The sequence below is a fragment of the Ammodytes marinus genome, assembly GCF_949987685.1.
Source record: "Ammodytes marinus genome assembly, chromosome: 17".
Taxonomy (NCBI): Eukaryota; Metazoa; Chordata; class Actinopteri; order Uranoscopiformes; family Ammodytidae; genus Ammodytes; species Ammodytes marinus.
In genome coordinates this window covers 22,044,765-22,062,716 of record NC_137221.1, presented here as the reverse complement: position 1 = coordinate 22,062,716, position 17,952 = coordinate 22,044,765, and the positions used below count along the sequence as shown (strand labels likewise).

The 17,952-nt window shown below is 40.6% G+C and overlaps 1 protein-coding gene across 1 annotated transcript in view; it reads right to left on the bottom strand.

Annotated features, from left to right (window-relative positions):
- Positions 1–242: 242 nt before the first annotated feature.
- The window catches only part of epb41a (erythrocyte membrane protein band 4.1a), a gene marked incomplete at both ends in the record, with an annotated part of 32,793 nt that continues 15,083 nt past the window's right edge, over positions 243–17,952 (bottom strand). Inside the window, 6 exons of the mRNA XM_080046063.1 lie at positions 243–341; positions 739–819; positions 3,332–3,436; positions 4,345–4,473; positions 15,227–15,397; positions 17,086–17,148. Of these exons, the coding sequence (XP_079902189.1) occupies positions 243–341; positions 739–819; positions 3,332–3,436; positions 4,345–4,473; positions 15,227–15,397; positions 17,086–17,148 (648 nt within the window). The remainder of the gene's footprint in view (positions 342–738; positions 820–3,331; positions 3,437–4,344; positions 4,474–15,226; positions 15,398–17,085; positions 17,149–17,952) is intronic.

The following is a 17,952-nucleotide window of genomic DNA, read 5'->3' as shown; positions in this document are numbered from 1 at the left end:
GAACGCACATATTCTAATGTGTGACAATGCTAGGTCAAGTTTGGCCTTTTGTAATTCAAATTTGCTGAATAATGCTACTTTCTAACCTTGTTACGTGCGCCTTTTATGCTAAGCCAATATGCTCCTCGCAATATCAATATGAACAGCAAGAGATTTATTGATGTTTCATGAAACTCAAAGGGGAATGGATGGAGAAGGTTTGCTCAGGGTCGGACACTCACCTTCCATTAGATCAGTCCGTCTCAGTCTGGTGTGATCTCTGTCTCCTGGTGAACAACCACTTTGGTAACAGACATATCCGGGTGCTGCTCCTTTGCCTCTTTGATGGCCTGAGCCAAAGCCTGGAACAGATCGAGAAATATTCAACATGTTCATCAAAGGTGCTCCGAGCAACTTTCAGTTTATTCTTGCACCCCCTTTGGACAAAAAGCGGTAGTGTTTTTACTACACCAGCTGTAGTTCCTGGGTGAGCGCAGGTGTTAAGTAAAACTATATAAAAAAATAGCATTCTGTGCACTGATGGTCTTGTTTGCTGTTACATGCCATTCGTGATCGTTAGAGGAAAAATGAGACTGTTTCAGAAATATTGAATAAAGGCAAACTGCATATTAATTTGATGCAAAAATAAAAATAAACCGAGACGATATGAGCCAAAAATACGCAACATCGACATAAATTTAGCTTGAAGAGTGGAGCCTAAATAAAAAAAACATGTCTATCAGAAATAACATTGCTCACCTTGTCGTGATCAATTTCAGTGTCTCCGGTGATGACAATTCTCTTCTCAATGCGAGTTTCAGAGATCCCTCCTTTCACCGTCTACAACAAAGACATGACAAGCTTAGATACAAGCTAGGAAAATAACACGCATAACCAAAAACCTACTTTCATCAGCCATCTGACTGCATTATGGATGACATTAGCAGGGAATCAAGGCAAAACAAAGGTGTGTTTATTCCATTGTAAGACAAGTGTAGTGTCCCCTCCCTGATGTAAGGTTAGAAATAAGGTGGACCAGGACACATCTTAAGAGGAAAATTGAAGGGAATATGCATGTATGTGTAAGGAAGCCCAGCTGTCATTTTACCCAGCATTATCATACTGTCACTTTCAGCCACTACACAATGCTCTCCAAAATACAGTACTGTTTAATGACAACTTTACATATCCAAAACATTGAGAAACTCTGAATATTAGTTGTCATTTAGTTCACTCTATCACTTGGTGTGTATATATTATGGGCTGTAAGAGGACAGACAAAGCAGGAAAAAGTGGGGAAAGAAAAGAGGAGAGTGGCAATCCATTGATAGAGAGGACTGTGATGGTCCTTACCCCTTAAGTATTCTTTAGTAACAGTGTGGGCTACAACTTGAGCCCCACTTTTTAGCCTGTATTTACATTTTGGGAAATTGGCACCATTATCATTATGCTGTATCTGCACTACATTGTGTGCTACTGTATGTACCCATGGACAACTTAAAGTTAGAAGGAACATCTTTTCACCCTGATTTCTAGGCAAATGTATGCATCTGACATTTATGATGTTCATGACAGATATTGGAGATAACGAAATCTTTAGAAAGTGTCAGTCACATATTGTAAAGATATGTGTATCATGTATGTGTTTAGAGTTATGACTAAGAAGATTAAAGCTATACTGTACGATCTGAGAGAGCTAGCATGATTTGAAATTAGCTTGTCCTCGGAGTTCCGTTTAACTCCTCCCTCGGGACTCCCTCCCCCACCCCTCGACACACAGCCGTGCACGAGCGCTGCTGGCTGCACTTCCCAATTGCACTGTTTACCAGTGATTGTTAACATTTAACTCACACACACAAACACTCACACATAGGCTACATGCAGAAAAGGCCCCAAAGTTTATAGGTTACAGTGTTGTTATTTCTTATAGAGTGTTGAGATGAGTTTTGTTCAGTGTGGATGACAGTATAGCTGTCAGTTAGTGGCCGTGACGTCAGTCGGCCGGAGGGTCTGTCTAGTAAGTTTCCTTTTCTCTTCTCTCTCGGTCAGGTGTGTGAGCGCGCATGTTGCCGCAGTAGTCGACACAGTTGAAACGTGTATGTGAATCACCCGTGCCGTGTGTGAGTAGGCCTAAGTACATGCAGTCCCGATCGCTGTTATAAGTTACAGTTTATGGATGTTATTGACGGCCGCGATTCGCAGGTCGCAACAGCTGTTCTAACGTCTCCTCACGAGCGGAATGTAAGCCTGTGTCTCTTTTCCTGCGATCTATGCTGCTGTGCCTGTGAAAGAAGGAAAATAAAGAGCGGAAAAACCATACTCCTCTTCTCATGCTTATAGTCTGACGTTTTTGGCCTTAAGTGGTGTTCTGGCCGACACCTCTGAAGTGAAACCAGTGATAAGCAGATCAGCGCGGTACCGGTAGGCGACATCCACCAGTTTCCTCCCCTACACTAGGCTACATGATGAAAGATACAGAGCAGTAGCCTACTTAAAAATATAGCCTACTTTTTAATCTTTGGGTTTTGGGGAAAGTAGCAAGTCTTGTCAAGTCAAAAGGCTCAAGTCACGAGTCATTGATGTTAAAGTCCAAGTCAAGTTGCAAGTCTCTTTACATTTTGTCAAGTCGAGTCTCAAGTCATCAAATTCATGACTCGAGTCTAGTCCACACCTCTGGTAACTTCTGTGTAGGTTCCATTGTGTAAGCTTGTTATGCTACTTCCACTAGGTCTAGTCCACTGCCAGGTAGCCTACTACGATATGGCACGAACGCTTTCTCTGCCCTCCGTGAACGCGCTCAGGCTCGCACACAGAGGGGAGAGAACGCGCAGGATTGTGATTGGTTCTTTAGATACGGGTCCATCGTCTCCGATTGGTCAGCATTTTAACAGGTTTATAGAAGGTACAGAATTTGGGGGTTTTTCGTTTCTTTTTCATTGCCCATAAGTCATTTATTGCTGTTGGGGTGTAAAAAGCACTTTTCACAACATATTAAAAAGTGCATATTGTAGATAATCTCCTATGATGCCTTTAAGGATAGAGAAGTTATATAAGGTTATAAAGTATGTTGATTGCCTCATTGAGCTGTGAGTCACAGCCCTTGCTGCTGAACTGCTAACTGTGTTGATAAGCAGACCAGATCAGCAAAGCTATAACTCAATTGTCTATAACTTTTTTATCTTGGAGTTTCTCAAAACTATTTTTTTTAATTTCACCTGCACTTTAAGTAGCAGTAGTAAATAATGTGTCATGAAGGGCCTATTGAGTGTAAGGCTCCATCACAGCTAACAGTGTTAAATGGCTGTATAGATCTGTATTGACTGAGTGTGTGTGTGTGTGTGGGGTTGCTCACCTTGGTGATCTGGGTGGTGGTGGTGGTGCTGATTGTCTCGGAGGTGATGGTCTGGGCACTCAGCAGCTGGACGCCCGAGTCCCTCTCTGCCAGGCCGTCCGCCGGCTGTGGGAGAGAGACCTTTAAAGTGTTACACAAGAGCCTCAGGTCAATCCATTTGAACATTAATCAATCAATCTCTTTTCTTTTGTAAGGGTCATTTGGCTATGCATAGTTGTGACACTTCTAAAAACAATTTTAATCATACTTGGAACTTCAGATTAAGTTGTTGTAAAACTGTCCGGGGTTTAATAATACACAGTTTAGTAGAAAATCCTTATTTTGGGGCTCAGAGTAAGGGTATTGGGGTTCAGAGTCAGGTCTCAAGGGAACTATGACCACAGGACCTGGGGATCACAATGTCATACCCTGCAATAAAGGCACATTTCTCTGAATGGTAACGGACCTACAGTATGTCCCAAAACAAAATGTGACAATAATCGGCCTGATGAAGACTGAGTGGAAAGGCATAGGCTCTTAACGTCAGCCGCTAACGACGCTATGACGACCAGCTACACAGAGGGGAGGTAATAGAAAACCACCTCCAGAAAAGTACCTGGTACCAAAGGAGACGAGAGGGGAGAGGACCATTGGTTAACGGCCTGCTCTACCTGCCTAGTCTCAGCCGCCAAATGTGTGGCAACTCAGTGCCCTCTAGTGGGTTCATCTCTTGACATAACATATGATCAACTTAGTTAAAAGAGCAATGGATGATAAAAAGAAAGAGTAGTGTCCTAGCCTAGTGTATTGCCTAACATAAGCCTATAAACAACATATTAATAGAGATCAGGAGGGTGCCACATTTCCAGGCTGGGATAGTCATTAATAGTATACATATATCAACATGTGTATTAGTACAGCTCAAAAGTAAAAGAAAGTTACATTGTATACAAACAACAGTTTAAACTTATAGTTGCAGATGTTAAATGTTATTTTTTTGTGTGTGTGCAATGAATTCCGAGAATTCCCCTCACCTGTGCTGACTCGTATGTGATGGTCTTGGTAGCAGTGTGTACTAAAGGGAGATCCTTGTTGGTAACACTTCCTCTCAGGGAGTTAGTGACATCTGAGATGGTGATTGTCTGGGTCTTTAGCACAGGAGACTGCAGGGATCACATGAATAGTCAGCAACAAAATAACACTGAATACCACTGTCACTGATTACCTATCATACCACCTAGTGGCAAGAAACACATATTGACACATTGCAACCCATTGAGGTTTCAGTTGATGCTCTACCCATACAATTCTAGGAGCAGTAGCCTACTCATGAAGTTACTAGTGCAGTTATATATGTATGGATGTTTCTATGCAACTATATAGAATGAGTTAAAGGTGGAGTCAGCGTTTCTGGAGAATGTTTGTTGTCAAAATTACTTTTATTCAAAATCAGTGAATATCTCCTCACACTCCGTTACCTGTCCATACTGTGTGAGCTTGAGGAGACATTCACTGATTTAGACTAAAAGTGATTTTGACAACAAGCATTTTACAAGATGGCTGACTCCACCTTTAAGGTTAAGTCCCCTCACGTGTTATTGTTCAAGATTGATAAAATTGAAGAGTGATTTTGACTATTGTCCTTTTCACCATTGCATGCTCATATGAAGCTATCAGCAGCATGCCATGTCTACTGTCATATTAGAAAATAAAGAAACAAACAAACGAGATGAACTCATATTGATTTGGAGAGGTTTACATGTCAGTAGCTTCTTACTGTATTATGACTTAAAGGCCTACTTCACCAGTTTGAATATGAAGGTGTATTGAATTCTGAGATCCTATGTAGTATAAATGTGCGAATTTTTTTTTAAATCGGTTCATCCTAGCCTGAGAAAAGGCAGAAAGAGTGTTTTTTTAACCCTATATTTCTCTTTCTCGTGACATCACAGAAAGAGAAATATAGGGTTAAAAAAAAACTTACTTTGTAAATATTGCTGTGATGTCTTTTACTGTGACATCACAGTAATATTTACAAAGTACGTTTTTTTTAACCCTATATTTCTCTTTCTGTGATGTCACGAGAAAGAGAAATATAGGGTTAAAAAAAACACTCTTTCTGCCTTTTCTCAGGCTAAGATGAACCGATTTTTTTTTTTTTGCACATTTATACTACATAGGATCTCAGAATTCAATACACCTTCATATTCAAACCGGTGAAGTAGGCCTTTAATGATGATTAATGATTTAATTTCCTTGTGCATTTCATTCTAGCGTTGTTAACAATATATTCAGCTATCAACAGCTTAATCTACAGTGTAAATAGGTATATTTTGGCATCATCTAGTGGTGAGACCGTAGATGTCAACGCTCCTTTGCAAACCACCTCGTTGCAAATAGCACCTTATCCTCAAAGGCCAGTGCTAATTGCAACAGGCCGTTTTAGTGCAGAAAATACCACGTATGAATCTCTTGTACTAAAGCGGCGCAATCTTTCTATACTACCGTTCTAACTGTCTCTCTGTCTCACTCACATAAACACAAAACGAGGGGAAACTCAACCCGACTGCCAAACTTTGTGGGCGTGTTAGCGCTGGTAATTCCTTAGTGGATACGGTGCTAGTCTCGCAAAGCCAGACCAAACTAATACGGTGCTAAAATGGAGCAGATTACGGACGGTATTTCACTGCATTTCGGGGAGCTATAAGCACGCGCAATCCAGTCTTATACTGTAGTGGACATGTGGCAAAGTATCTTCAAGGTAAATTACAAGGAAACATTTAACACTGATACATATGCCTACCTAACAGGACAGAGCAAGAATGTTGAATAACTAGCCACAAATCAGTGTGCCAATGGAACCAGTATTCAGTGAGGAAGCAGCCAGCAGAATGAAAACAACCGAATGCTATGAGAAAATGCATACTAGTTAACAGAAATAACTTGAAATGAAAACTAGGTACAACAAGCACGTAAGGCCTACACTTGGCATTCAAATAAGTACACATCGTTGAGCACTATGCTTGGAAATGCCATTTCCAACATGTTGATAAAAAAGGCAAATCCATACCAGAGTGGACAGGTGGGTACATACAGTACAAACTGCTGCTACTGTGTGACAAGCAATTACAAACAAGTGCTTTTGGAGAAGCTCTTGTTTGGCAGCATGTGTCAGCCCCCCTGACAAATGATTGTAAGGGGAAAAGAGCAAAGAAAGAGAGAGAGATAAATATTGTTGTTTTAATACAAGGCTCTCAGTGGTAAATTGCACCACTATAAACTGTCTGTGGCAATTATTGCTGGTCTATGAGAAATAAATGTTATTCGCAACAAAGCTTGTTTGTTTATTTGGGGGCAATTTTGGGCTGAATTTTGAATATTCCCTAGTTTACATACATGCAAATGGCATATGCCGCCGGGGATGCTGTCTGCTTGGAACGGCAGTTTGAGTGCATTTCCTCCTTTGCGTTTGCTTTGTGAATGTTTTTCTCTCATTTGCACAGGTTTAGAAGCAGCAATAGCGGCGCAGACCTTTTGTGGATTTGGCCCTGAGGTACTTTCAGGGAGCAAGTGGTTTCAAAAACAGAGGGTTTAAATAAAAGATGAAATAACGATCAAATCTATAGGCATAGAAACAACATAGAAACTATTTACAGCTATTGGCGACATGTCTATAAGTATGTATGAAGCAAGAAAATATACTTAATTAACACATATTGAGCTACACATAGACACTTTTAAGTTTCCTTTACTTTTAAGTTATATTTTTCTATTTTTGGCTTCATGATGAGAGAAAAGGTGGACAAATCAAGCTGAAGCATATGATAGACGTTGGATCAGATGTCGGTGGTTACTTCCCTCAAGCTGATGTCATGTGCATATACTGAGTATACCAGAAGAACCATCATCAAAGACATGTAAGACAAGGAAGAACCTAAAAAAAAAATCAGGCTTAATTTTGACAAGGCCACAATTGTATTAAACATGTTCAAATCTACACATTTTAGGTCTTAAATATTTATTATTTATTTTGTACCTAAAACACAAAAAAGAACCTAAATGTTCCAGTAGTGTCACAGTGAAAAGTACAGGCTTACAGATTCAGAATGATCCAAAATTCCAATAATACCGATACTACCAATAGGCAGAGTACATCTACTAAGCATGCACAGTATTCCATGTGTATATTTTGTTAAGTGTTGCAAAAAGCAGTAAAAAAACAAACAAAAAAGCATTACAGCTTGTTTTATGGCAATCCCAGCAACATTTCAAGGGGTAAACATTATACTTTCCAAGAGCACATTTTATAACCATACTTTGTTAAAATAAGCAAATTGTCAACATCTTTGTCATCAGTGTAAAGGCTGTGAGCATCACTGTGAATACAATATTCATAAAGCTTAGGCATTTTGCAGATCCAAGATATATGCTAATGAATTATTCTAAGATGGTATAGTGATGCAATACATTGCAATACAAGTCAAGCCAACTAATTAATACAACGCGTAATGTTAGCGGATTCAAATCTATTCAATGGACAATCATATATCACCCACAAAGAAGACAATACACATTGTTTCTAGTGCAGCTACAGACTGTACTTCACAGCATTGATAAATGGGCCAAAACAAAACTTCATTAGATGTGTAACGCTCTATTTAACCAAGCTGGAGGGGTTTCAATCTTTCTACCTGTGTTTTGTAGGGGGCAGTGTTAGGGAACACCTACAAACAATATTTAAAACTATATTATGCAACCTTTCACACTGAATAACTATTCAAATATAGTTGCCATCAGGAATGATAATCACAGTACTCTGCTCCTTCTGTCATGTGACGCCAGACTTACACCAGACTGCCAAACTAACCAAGTCCTGGATAGACAGTTAAGGGGAGTCTCTAGCCCCTACACAGCTCGTGAAAGCCTGGGAAATGCCGGCATTTGTGCCCCTCGCCATGCTGTGTAAATGCGACCCACACAAAAAGACTTAACATCTCGTTCCGGCAATTTTACCCATAATATTCCTGCAACGCTCTCTGTCTAAATGTGTTTGGCTGTATTGGCGGGTTAGGAGCGTGGCAAGTGTGACGTTTACAATACTTTTTCAATAAGTGCGACCAAAGCTAGGGGATTCATATCTATGAAGGAGCAGCCCAAGACCACACAAACCAATGCATCATCCTACTGAAACACATTATCAAATGAAATAACACCTCCCGACTGTTCCATCAAGACAGCTGGTTGCAGACAAGACCATAAAAGTTATTCAATCACTATGCTACACAATGTTTAGTACAACCAGGCACTCAACATAGTCTAATTATCAACCAAACTGCAGCAGGAGGAAAGGGGTCCGACCAGTAACCATGAGGTCGCCGGTGCTATCCCCGGCACCTGACACAGGAGGGTGTTAGTTGTACAACTATTGGTGGCTGGTATTACATCTACGGTGCCCACCATCTCTACCATTGAGTCCCTGAACAAGGCACTTAACCCCAAACTGCTCCAGGGGCGCTGTACTATGGCTGATCCTGCACTATGACCCCCATCCGAAGTCTAGAACTTGAGAGGGGATATGTGAAAAGACACATTTTTTCAATGTGCCCTGGGTACAATCTACTAAATGGACTTACTTAGTCTCCTGTCTGACTAGATACATCTCCTCCTTAGCAGTGTTACTATTCTGGGGCATACAAGAATTGTCAAGGGCAGTGAGTACAATTTTCTTTGTTGAAAACCAGCGGTGATGTCACGTAAACAGGTACACCATGCCTTAGTGCAACAGGTTTCATTTAAGGCTTTCAAAAAAAATGAACATCACCATCTCCAGTTCTGATGATTGTCATACTTACAGATAAGTACAGTAGTTGATCTATTTCTTTATGGGGTTAGGAAAATCTCATATTCGGCTCATGAAAGCATTTCACAATCAAGTGAATTAGGTCAACAATAAAAAAGAAGACTCTTCCTCTATCTATAGCTTTATCCCATCCTGACATCACAATAGTTGTGTGTAAAAGGCCCAATCATGGATCAGAATCAAGTCAAGGAGAGACATTTGTTCCCCTCCATGTAACTTGAAGAGTATAAAGTTGATGCATTCCTGAGTAACTTCGTTTCTCCGTTGATGAACTCTTGGCTTCCACTTGGCCTGACTGTAAGTTGATACTTGGTCCAGGCTAATGCATTTTAGTCACAGCAGCACTCTGCTACACTGCAGGGCTAACACTGATTTTCAACAATGTCTGAGAGCTTTGGTTACACATGTCTGTTAGCCTTTGTCACATAACTCAATGTTGTCCACAGGCTCAATAACAGATAAATCCTCAGTAAGATTAGTTAACACATTTTTGAAATTCAACATGCAGCTCACAGACAAGTATAACTCTTTAGATACTGTATAGGTAGTACTCTATACTTATATTCCTTTTACTCATGTTCTTCATGTTTATTGAATATCACAGCACATTCCTCTAATGCCTCAACATACTTACAACAAACTTGATTCTCATCATGATGACTGCCTACTGTATTGCTAGGGCATCTAGTTACACTATCGCACAACAGCATTGCATTTTATTTTTGTTTCTACATGGTTTATATACGGGTGTGGATGCTGATTTTCTGCATGTAACATTTAGCTTTAGCCTCAGATCTGTAGTATAATACAGTGTCACACATGTAGGTATGTAGCCTATGTATTCTTGGTGAAAATAAATGACAAAATAATATCAAAATACAGCTTAAAAACACCACAAGTAAGGTGATTCGACGCTAGCTAGAGCTGGTATAATAAGCCAGTGACAGCTGTCATTTTCACCGATAAATCAACCACCGCTATCCATTAAGCAGTCTCTCGATGCCCACAGGGAGGGGGGGGGGGGTACCTTGTAGGATTAAATGTTCAGGGGGGGATCTCCCCCTTGTTCATTCTTTCTTCTAGATGAAAGCCAGCCACACTATGGTCAGAGCCATTACCAGCAGCCCTGACAGAAAGAAAGACATGCGGGATGATTGCCTGAGCCTGGCTGGGTTACGCTCACTGGGGTTAACCAATCGGGTCCTCCCCTCATCCAGACCATTGATAGCCACCTTTATAGTGTGACCATGAGCTTGTTCTCCATGGTCCTCCTCCTCCTCCTCCTCCTCATCATCATCAACCCAGTCCAGCTCACTGTCCTCCTGGTCCTCTTCCTCCAGCAGAAGACAGTCCTGTCTGTAGAGCCCTGGTGGTCCCCGCAGCACCGGGGACAAACTACAAGCTCTTACCTTGTGTCCGAACAGAAAGTGCCTCCCTCGCTGTGCTCAGCAGCAAAGCAGACCAAGAGAGACAAATCACAATGAACAGACACGTGGGATATGGTCAACTGACAGGAGGGGGAGGGAGAGAGGGGATAGAGGGATGAGGAGATGGAAGAGGGAAGGTACAGGCAAGGAAGGCTCTGGAGTGTCGTTAGAATGGAGGGGACATGGGTTTGCTTGAATTACTTTCAAATTTGATCCTGACAGTAACTAAGGAGAGGGTATTTGTAACAAGTTGACCCTAATTTCATCCTGCGGTAAGTAAGCAAAAATAGTTGAGCCAAAGACAATAGAGGGCTATAAACTGATTTATTATGGGCAACATGACCCAAATGACAGAACATCCAATCCGTAATCAGAGTAGGAACAATAGTCAGGTTGTCAAACAGCCACTGAATATTTCATTTTTAAATATGGCAGTTAGGGACAGTTAGGTGCATGGACTACACCTTTAACAGAGCAGCAGTGGCAGTAGGTGAAGGAGTGAAGGAGGGGTAGAGGACTATACTGAGGATGAATACATCTCTACTCCATGGTGGGGATAGGAAAAGTCATTCCCTGGCAGCTAAAATGCTAGTTATAGTGTAAACTATTTTGGCAGTGCAGAGTCTTCTAAATGCCAACAGGACGGAAAAAAATGGCTGGATATGAGGCTGTCCGAACCATATTATTTCACCTGGACTGCTCTGAAATCTTATGGCTATATCATTTTATGTGGCATCTCAGAGGACAGGCACACTTTGCACACAAAGGCAAGACACATTGTTTATTAGCCTGCAATAATCTAACAGTGTAGGGGAGAATCAGAGAATTCTTAACTGGTGGGTGGTGGTGGTGCATCCTATATGTCATACAACATCATTTTCAAGCATTCAACATTAATATGAAATCACCAAAATTGTTTCCACTTAAAAAGTGTCAGTGTGACTACGAGTATTCTTGATTATTAAAAAGATTAAGATGTGTGGTTTATTGTGCACGACCTCATGTCTACGATAGAAACTGGGTCTTCAGGGTGTGGGCAGAGGACGACTGAGAGCCAGAGGGAAGGTCTGCTGCTGCTAGGTCAGCGGTGCGTTCAATGTCTTTTTTATCGTGGGACGCGGGGCAGGAGAAGAGTAGTGGAGGTTGTGGGGAGGAGGGTGGGGGAGTCAGTGAGGATCTGACTGGGGAATCAAGGCCGGGCTTAACAGGGGAAAGGAATGGAGACGAGGACTGGAAGTGTTGGGAGATAGATATACGAGACAGAGAAGAGAAAAACACATAGAGACATCCAGGGAGGGAAAGATACAGGAGGGAAGGGGGTCAGAACTCTGGGCCAATCAGAAGCTACTTTTTTCTATTTTTTTTTTTGCTTTTAAGTCGATAACTGATGATGTCAGGCACAAGTGTCATGCAAAATAAATGTTCAGGTTTACCGATTTGCAATCCATGGGCATGTCAAGCAGGATTGGCAAAGCTCGCAGTAGCCATTCATAGAAGTAGAGTAAAGGCAGTAGTACTCATGGTGGTTTGGGTAAAAAAAAAAGTGGGATGGATCCAGGAACGAGGATATACCTAATAAAGGTGTCGGTATGCTTCAAAGAAAGTGGTTGTCAAAGAGTTTGCAAGACAGCATTGAAAACCTCTTCTCCCTACCCATTCACGACACTACCAAAAAACGTAACATTCATGGAGGTGAGAAAGTATGCTTTAAGATTTAAGTCACTCTCAAGCTCTCTCTTTTCTAATTTTTTCACACAACTATATCCATCTTTTTTTTTGTGAGCAGCGGAGTAAAACACAATGAAAGCCTTTACTGTTCAAAAAGTGTCCACCAATTTACTATGTCTTGTCGCTCATGGTTGGAAAATGATACACCTTCCAGTCACCAAGTGTTGCCATTCGGGACAAGTATTGATTTCACAGTTGCCTTTACACATTCTTTCAGACTATACTCTTCATGTCAAACTAGTTGGTTTAAAGCATACGGAGCCCTTTTAGGTTGCAGTTGAGCACAGTTTGGTCATGGTGGAGAAATACTTTTTAACAGTATAGGCAATGTCCATAGCCTCCAGGTGTCCATTCTTTATATCGCTCATAAAGGAAGAAAAGCTGGACAGTGTTGACCTACTGTAGCCTTTGCCAGACAAATAGCAGCACATAGGAGAACCCTTAACTCAGAAATGCCACCAACTAATCTGTATGAAGGTACAGCTGTCATCCTCCTCCAGTAAATATAATAATACTAGTCCTCATGTGACTGCAGTTACAGTCATGCTAAAGCAGTGGGATGAAATGAAGAAAACAGCAGATGTTTATGGTGCAATGCTAGATGATAAAATATATCGTAGAAATATATATGATTTCAAATACTGCACATACCGATGTCTTACCGATAATAATTCTCCAAGGAATATTATGGGTAATATGAATTTATAAAATAGTAGGACTATACACAGTATGACCCAGGAAGACTGATAATACCTAGTAACTAACCATACAAAGCAATCTGCCAACTGGGCCCAAGAATTTGAGAGGTTGAAGGCTAAAGTTTGTCCTTGTTGTTATTATTTTATGGTAATTAACCAAAACTGAGTCTCTCTCTCTTTATCTATATATCTATATACTGTCTATCTATAGACAGTATATAGAATATTGCCAAATAGATATAGAATAGTACCTTTACACAACACACATGTGAGGAAAAGCGCAGATGCTACTAATGCCATTAATGATAGCTTCGTTCCAGTCAGCCATGACACTGTGACAGTCAACCACCATGCACATACTGTACATAGCAGGACCATCCTGAAATTGAAATTCAGACGCTTTTTTCCAGTGGCATGCCAAAATGTCTTCAATGAAGTGGGCAGCCTTCTGAAGCAACATAAAATTGACTTGACATGTCGAGAGGCTTTTATCAAAATCACAAACTACTGACTTCCTTATTCCAAACATGGAGTAAGGCAGTTTTTTGCAGCTTAGATTATACTATGAGGCTCTTGCTAAAATGGGTTGGGGAAGTGTGGTGGGTCTCAGCAGGGGCCTGTGGCCTTTCCTCCTACAGCACCAGGGATAATCTTTTACAAAAACAGAGGCCATTGCCATCAGGGTATACTTTTGAAAGCCAAAATGAAAAAAGAACATGCACGGAATGAGCACAGATTACAAGCCTGAGTGAACAAATTCATAAACTGTTTGCACGGACTGTTAAACCGTGCACACAGTAAAGGAATCTGTGTGCAGGAGTTAATGAACTGTGATCTCACGGATGAAATTTCGAAGTAAGTCTTTCTGGAATATGCATAGGGCATTCAGAAAAAAAGTGGGGAATTATAATTCTTTAAAGAAAATGTTGAAGTTATAGTCATCAGAGTACTTCTACAAACCAACTACCTGAAAGCACACTTTTATTGCAGTAGGTGTCAAATCTGTTATCTATAATTTTTTTCTACCACAAAAATGATCATTCATGAGAAACAAATTACCGTTAGTGTAAGCTACAAATAGTATTGAATAGCTTGCCAATTAGTAAGCTACAATACAAAGTTTAAACTAGAGTTTGTTCAGGTTTACTGAGCTGGCTTTACTCAAGCTACAACTTTATGCAGTAAAGACTAGGGACGTCATGATCTCGATTGTAAGTCAACTCAACTTGAGGTGTGGAAGCGTTTTGCGTTATTACACATTATACAAGCTAGGCTAATGCAAGTGTAACAGACATACTTTTTGTGGTACATAAAATACAAATAACAAATAATAGCCTAATGGAAATTTGACACACACTCATTGAAGACACACGCCTCCAAGCGTGCTGCGTTGACAACATGTAAATAGCCTCCGCTGCTTAGCCGGATGAGCCAGACATCTCAAATACAAGAAACCCATACTTCAAATGAAACATATTCAACGTACAAATAACGCCAAAACAATTCCCCGCATAACTAGCATACCTGCTTCACCCACGTGGCAAATAACAAGCTAATTTCTAATCAAAAAGGCCAGCTAACGGATATTAGCATTTTGATAGTGGTAATGTTAAACTATACTTTAGCTTTAAACCATGGACGTATTAAAAAAGCTATAAACAGCAAAAGAGCTCAGTGCTTTTATACTTCATCATCTCAGGGCGGCACGTAATCTTATAATAATAAATTATACAAAAAAAATACTAAGTTGTAAAATAGGAGCATACATTCAGTAGTCCAATAGATTCACACACATGAGCACCAGAGGGCAGAGCATCAACAGTTGAATGCACATCCACAACCGGGCCGCCCTGCTGTAATAGAAATGCAAACCCCTGCCGTGCTGGGCTGATGTGCTGAGCCAAACCGTGCCGAGCCAAGCCAGCACATGTAAATGAAAAAAAATGCCACAAATAAGAGTCAAGACAGGGATGTGTTAAGGCTTAAGCTTAGCGCAAGGCTGGAAGCAGGGGAAGCTGCTAGCACGGCTACATCACATAAAGAAAATACACCTTTCAACAAAAATACACCTTTCAACAAATTGGAAGTTTTATAACTGACAGAGTATTCTATGAGTGATCTTACACTGTGGATGCAATTATGTCTACTCAAAAAACACTCAGCTCTGCACAGTTCTAGTTCTTCCTTCAATGACTGGACTCACCGCTGGCTGCAGCTGGCCGTTGAAGCTCGCCGTGCGGAAAGGTGAGTTGGTGGAGAGACGCTTGTCCCACTCACTGGGCCGAGGGTCCGGGGCCGACTCCATGAAACTCCTCTTCAGCTCACTGATGCTGGTGTGGTGACGCATGATCCCAGTCTGGGTCTTATCCAGGTCCTTCAACAAGAACAGCACAGTCAGAACAGCAGGATGGAAGAGACAGAAGAAGAAAAAGGAGGGGGGGGGCACAGTCAATGAAAAGAACATAGGAGCACATAAATGAGTAAAGAAAGGAGACATTTAAATGACATGGTGGTAGGCAGGCTGAATAGGCAGCAAGCACAATGGGAGGAGCAGATACAGACAGTACAGACACTATAAGAGGGGGTTGACATGTGGTATAAGCTGAGGTTGTACCCATGGTATAATGGTATGGTTGTAAAGAAAACAAAACTGAGCTTGAAGAGGCCAAGCAACTCAGCAGAATGTCAGAGTCTACTGCTCATAATGTCCTGTAGGTTTATCTCCTCTTACGTGTAGTCATTTGACTCAACAATGTCCAATATACAATATATTCATTCCTGCAGTTTTACAGGAAAAAAAAGCATTCAACATGAATGTAGACCAATGTAACATGTCCTCCCTCTCTTATCTGGAAATATATAAACTCAACACAAAATGTCAGTGATCCCAGTAATCAGGGCAACAGAGGTTCTGAGTCATAGACAGTAAATAGAGCATACGCAGTGCCAGGGAGTTAGCTCCGTGTTGTACATGTATCAACTGAAAAGGGGGCAGGAAGTCCTCAGTAACCAATGTGGATCAATGACAAACACAATCAAGTGACCAGAATCTATTATGGAAATCACTGAAAAATAGATGAATGGGAAAGTAATCGCTTTTTTATTTTATTTAAAAAAAAATATTAATATTTTATTAGCAGTGAAACTACCGTTACACAGAACCAGCAGATTGTCTGTCTTTAGAGTACAATTTGTATAAACCTTAAAGGAATAGTTCAACATTTTTTGATGTTTAGCTTTTCTGTCTCACCCTCCGGCTCAAGACAAGGCGACAAAAACTGTTCCTGTAAATGTGCGTGCATTTCTTATATAAAAATGGGGCAAAGTTCGCTCATCCAGGTTAGCTTAGCTCAAAACACTGCTAGTCAAGGGGAGCAGGTCAAAAGATAAACTTAACGATGTCACTAAACGCTCCTGTGTGCTTGTTGGGACATGTTTGATTACCACGTTAAGTTGAGCTCTATATTTTTTACACCTTATGTCATTTTAGAGTCAAATACGTACATGGTCGTCACGGGCACTTCCTGGTTTCTTTCCAGTATGTATCTAATTCTATAATGAATGTACCCTGGCTGTGATGATACAGTAACTATCATTTGTGTATAGGCTTTTTTGTTTTTCTTAGTGGTTTCATGTCCAACATAAACAAATAGGCACACACTGTTTATAGTGTATGTTTGACTTCATCAGCAAAAGTACTGTGACATTCGGCGATGTCAAATGATATCTGAGACATACGTTTCATGTGTGTGTTTAACTTTATCCTAGGTTTTGTTTTTAAAAGGCCTTTCCCAATCATTTATTTCACAAAAATGAAATGATGAAATGAAGAAAAAGACAATGTCACGTGAAGTTACTTGCATGAGAATCAGAGAGGAAAATAGTGCATGCCAAGCCCTTAGGGTTAAGCTGAAAACAAGGCGAGAAACGAAAAAGAAAACAGAGGCATCGTCACAGCAAACAATGAAAACAGAACACAACATCCATGCAGACAGGCAGAAAAAACACATGATGGCAGAAAACCCATATATATATATATTAAAGACTGAAGATTATACCAACCTCCAACATTAAATTGCTATGTCTGATATAAATTGTTTCACCCTCAAGTTTCTTAGCTCTTTTCTGTGGGGGGGAAATGAGGGAAAACGGAAAGGCTGGTTGGAAATACAGTAGGATTCATTATTTAAAAAAATAACACTTTAATATTTGATTTAGCAGTGGAATCCAATGAGCAGCAGCACTGTGACTGTGGTGGTGTCATGAATTTAAAAACATAAAAGTGTTATGGGGTTTACATAGGAACACAGGGGAGGGGTAAGCGGGTTCCAAGTGTGTCAAGCTGAGCAAAGGACAGGTGAAGAATCAGCTCCACACACACACACACACACACACACACACACAGCAGTGGTGTGTATATGAGAAGCCAGGCAGACACTAACTCAGTGGTGTGTAGGGCTGGTCCATTTTACCCTTCAATCAATATCACCATTAATTGGACATTTCACCTCTATTACGATTAACGATTCTTTTTTGACCTCATGGTTCACTGACGAGGTTTGTAATGTAAATATCGAGGGCTTGGAGCAAAAGGGGCGTAAGTGACATATTTTGCCAAAATGACTTTTATATATCATTTTAAAAGGTCTTGATAAGTTCTATCAAATGGTTAAAGAATAACGTCACAATACATTTTACTTTTTGAAATAAAGGCTGAAAACATAAAGGCGTAAGTGAAAACCTTCGGTTGAGTTTGGAGCAAAAAAGGTGTAAGTGCACCAGGCTTGGCGCACAAAAGGCGTAAGTGCATCATAAATAGGCTAAAAGAGCTGACAATATGGAGGGATTGCAGAAAAGACCAACATTTATACTACAGAAAAAGTGTTTTGAATATGTTTGGAGAACCTGATATACCCACATATGATGGAG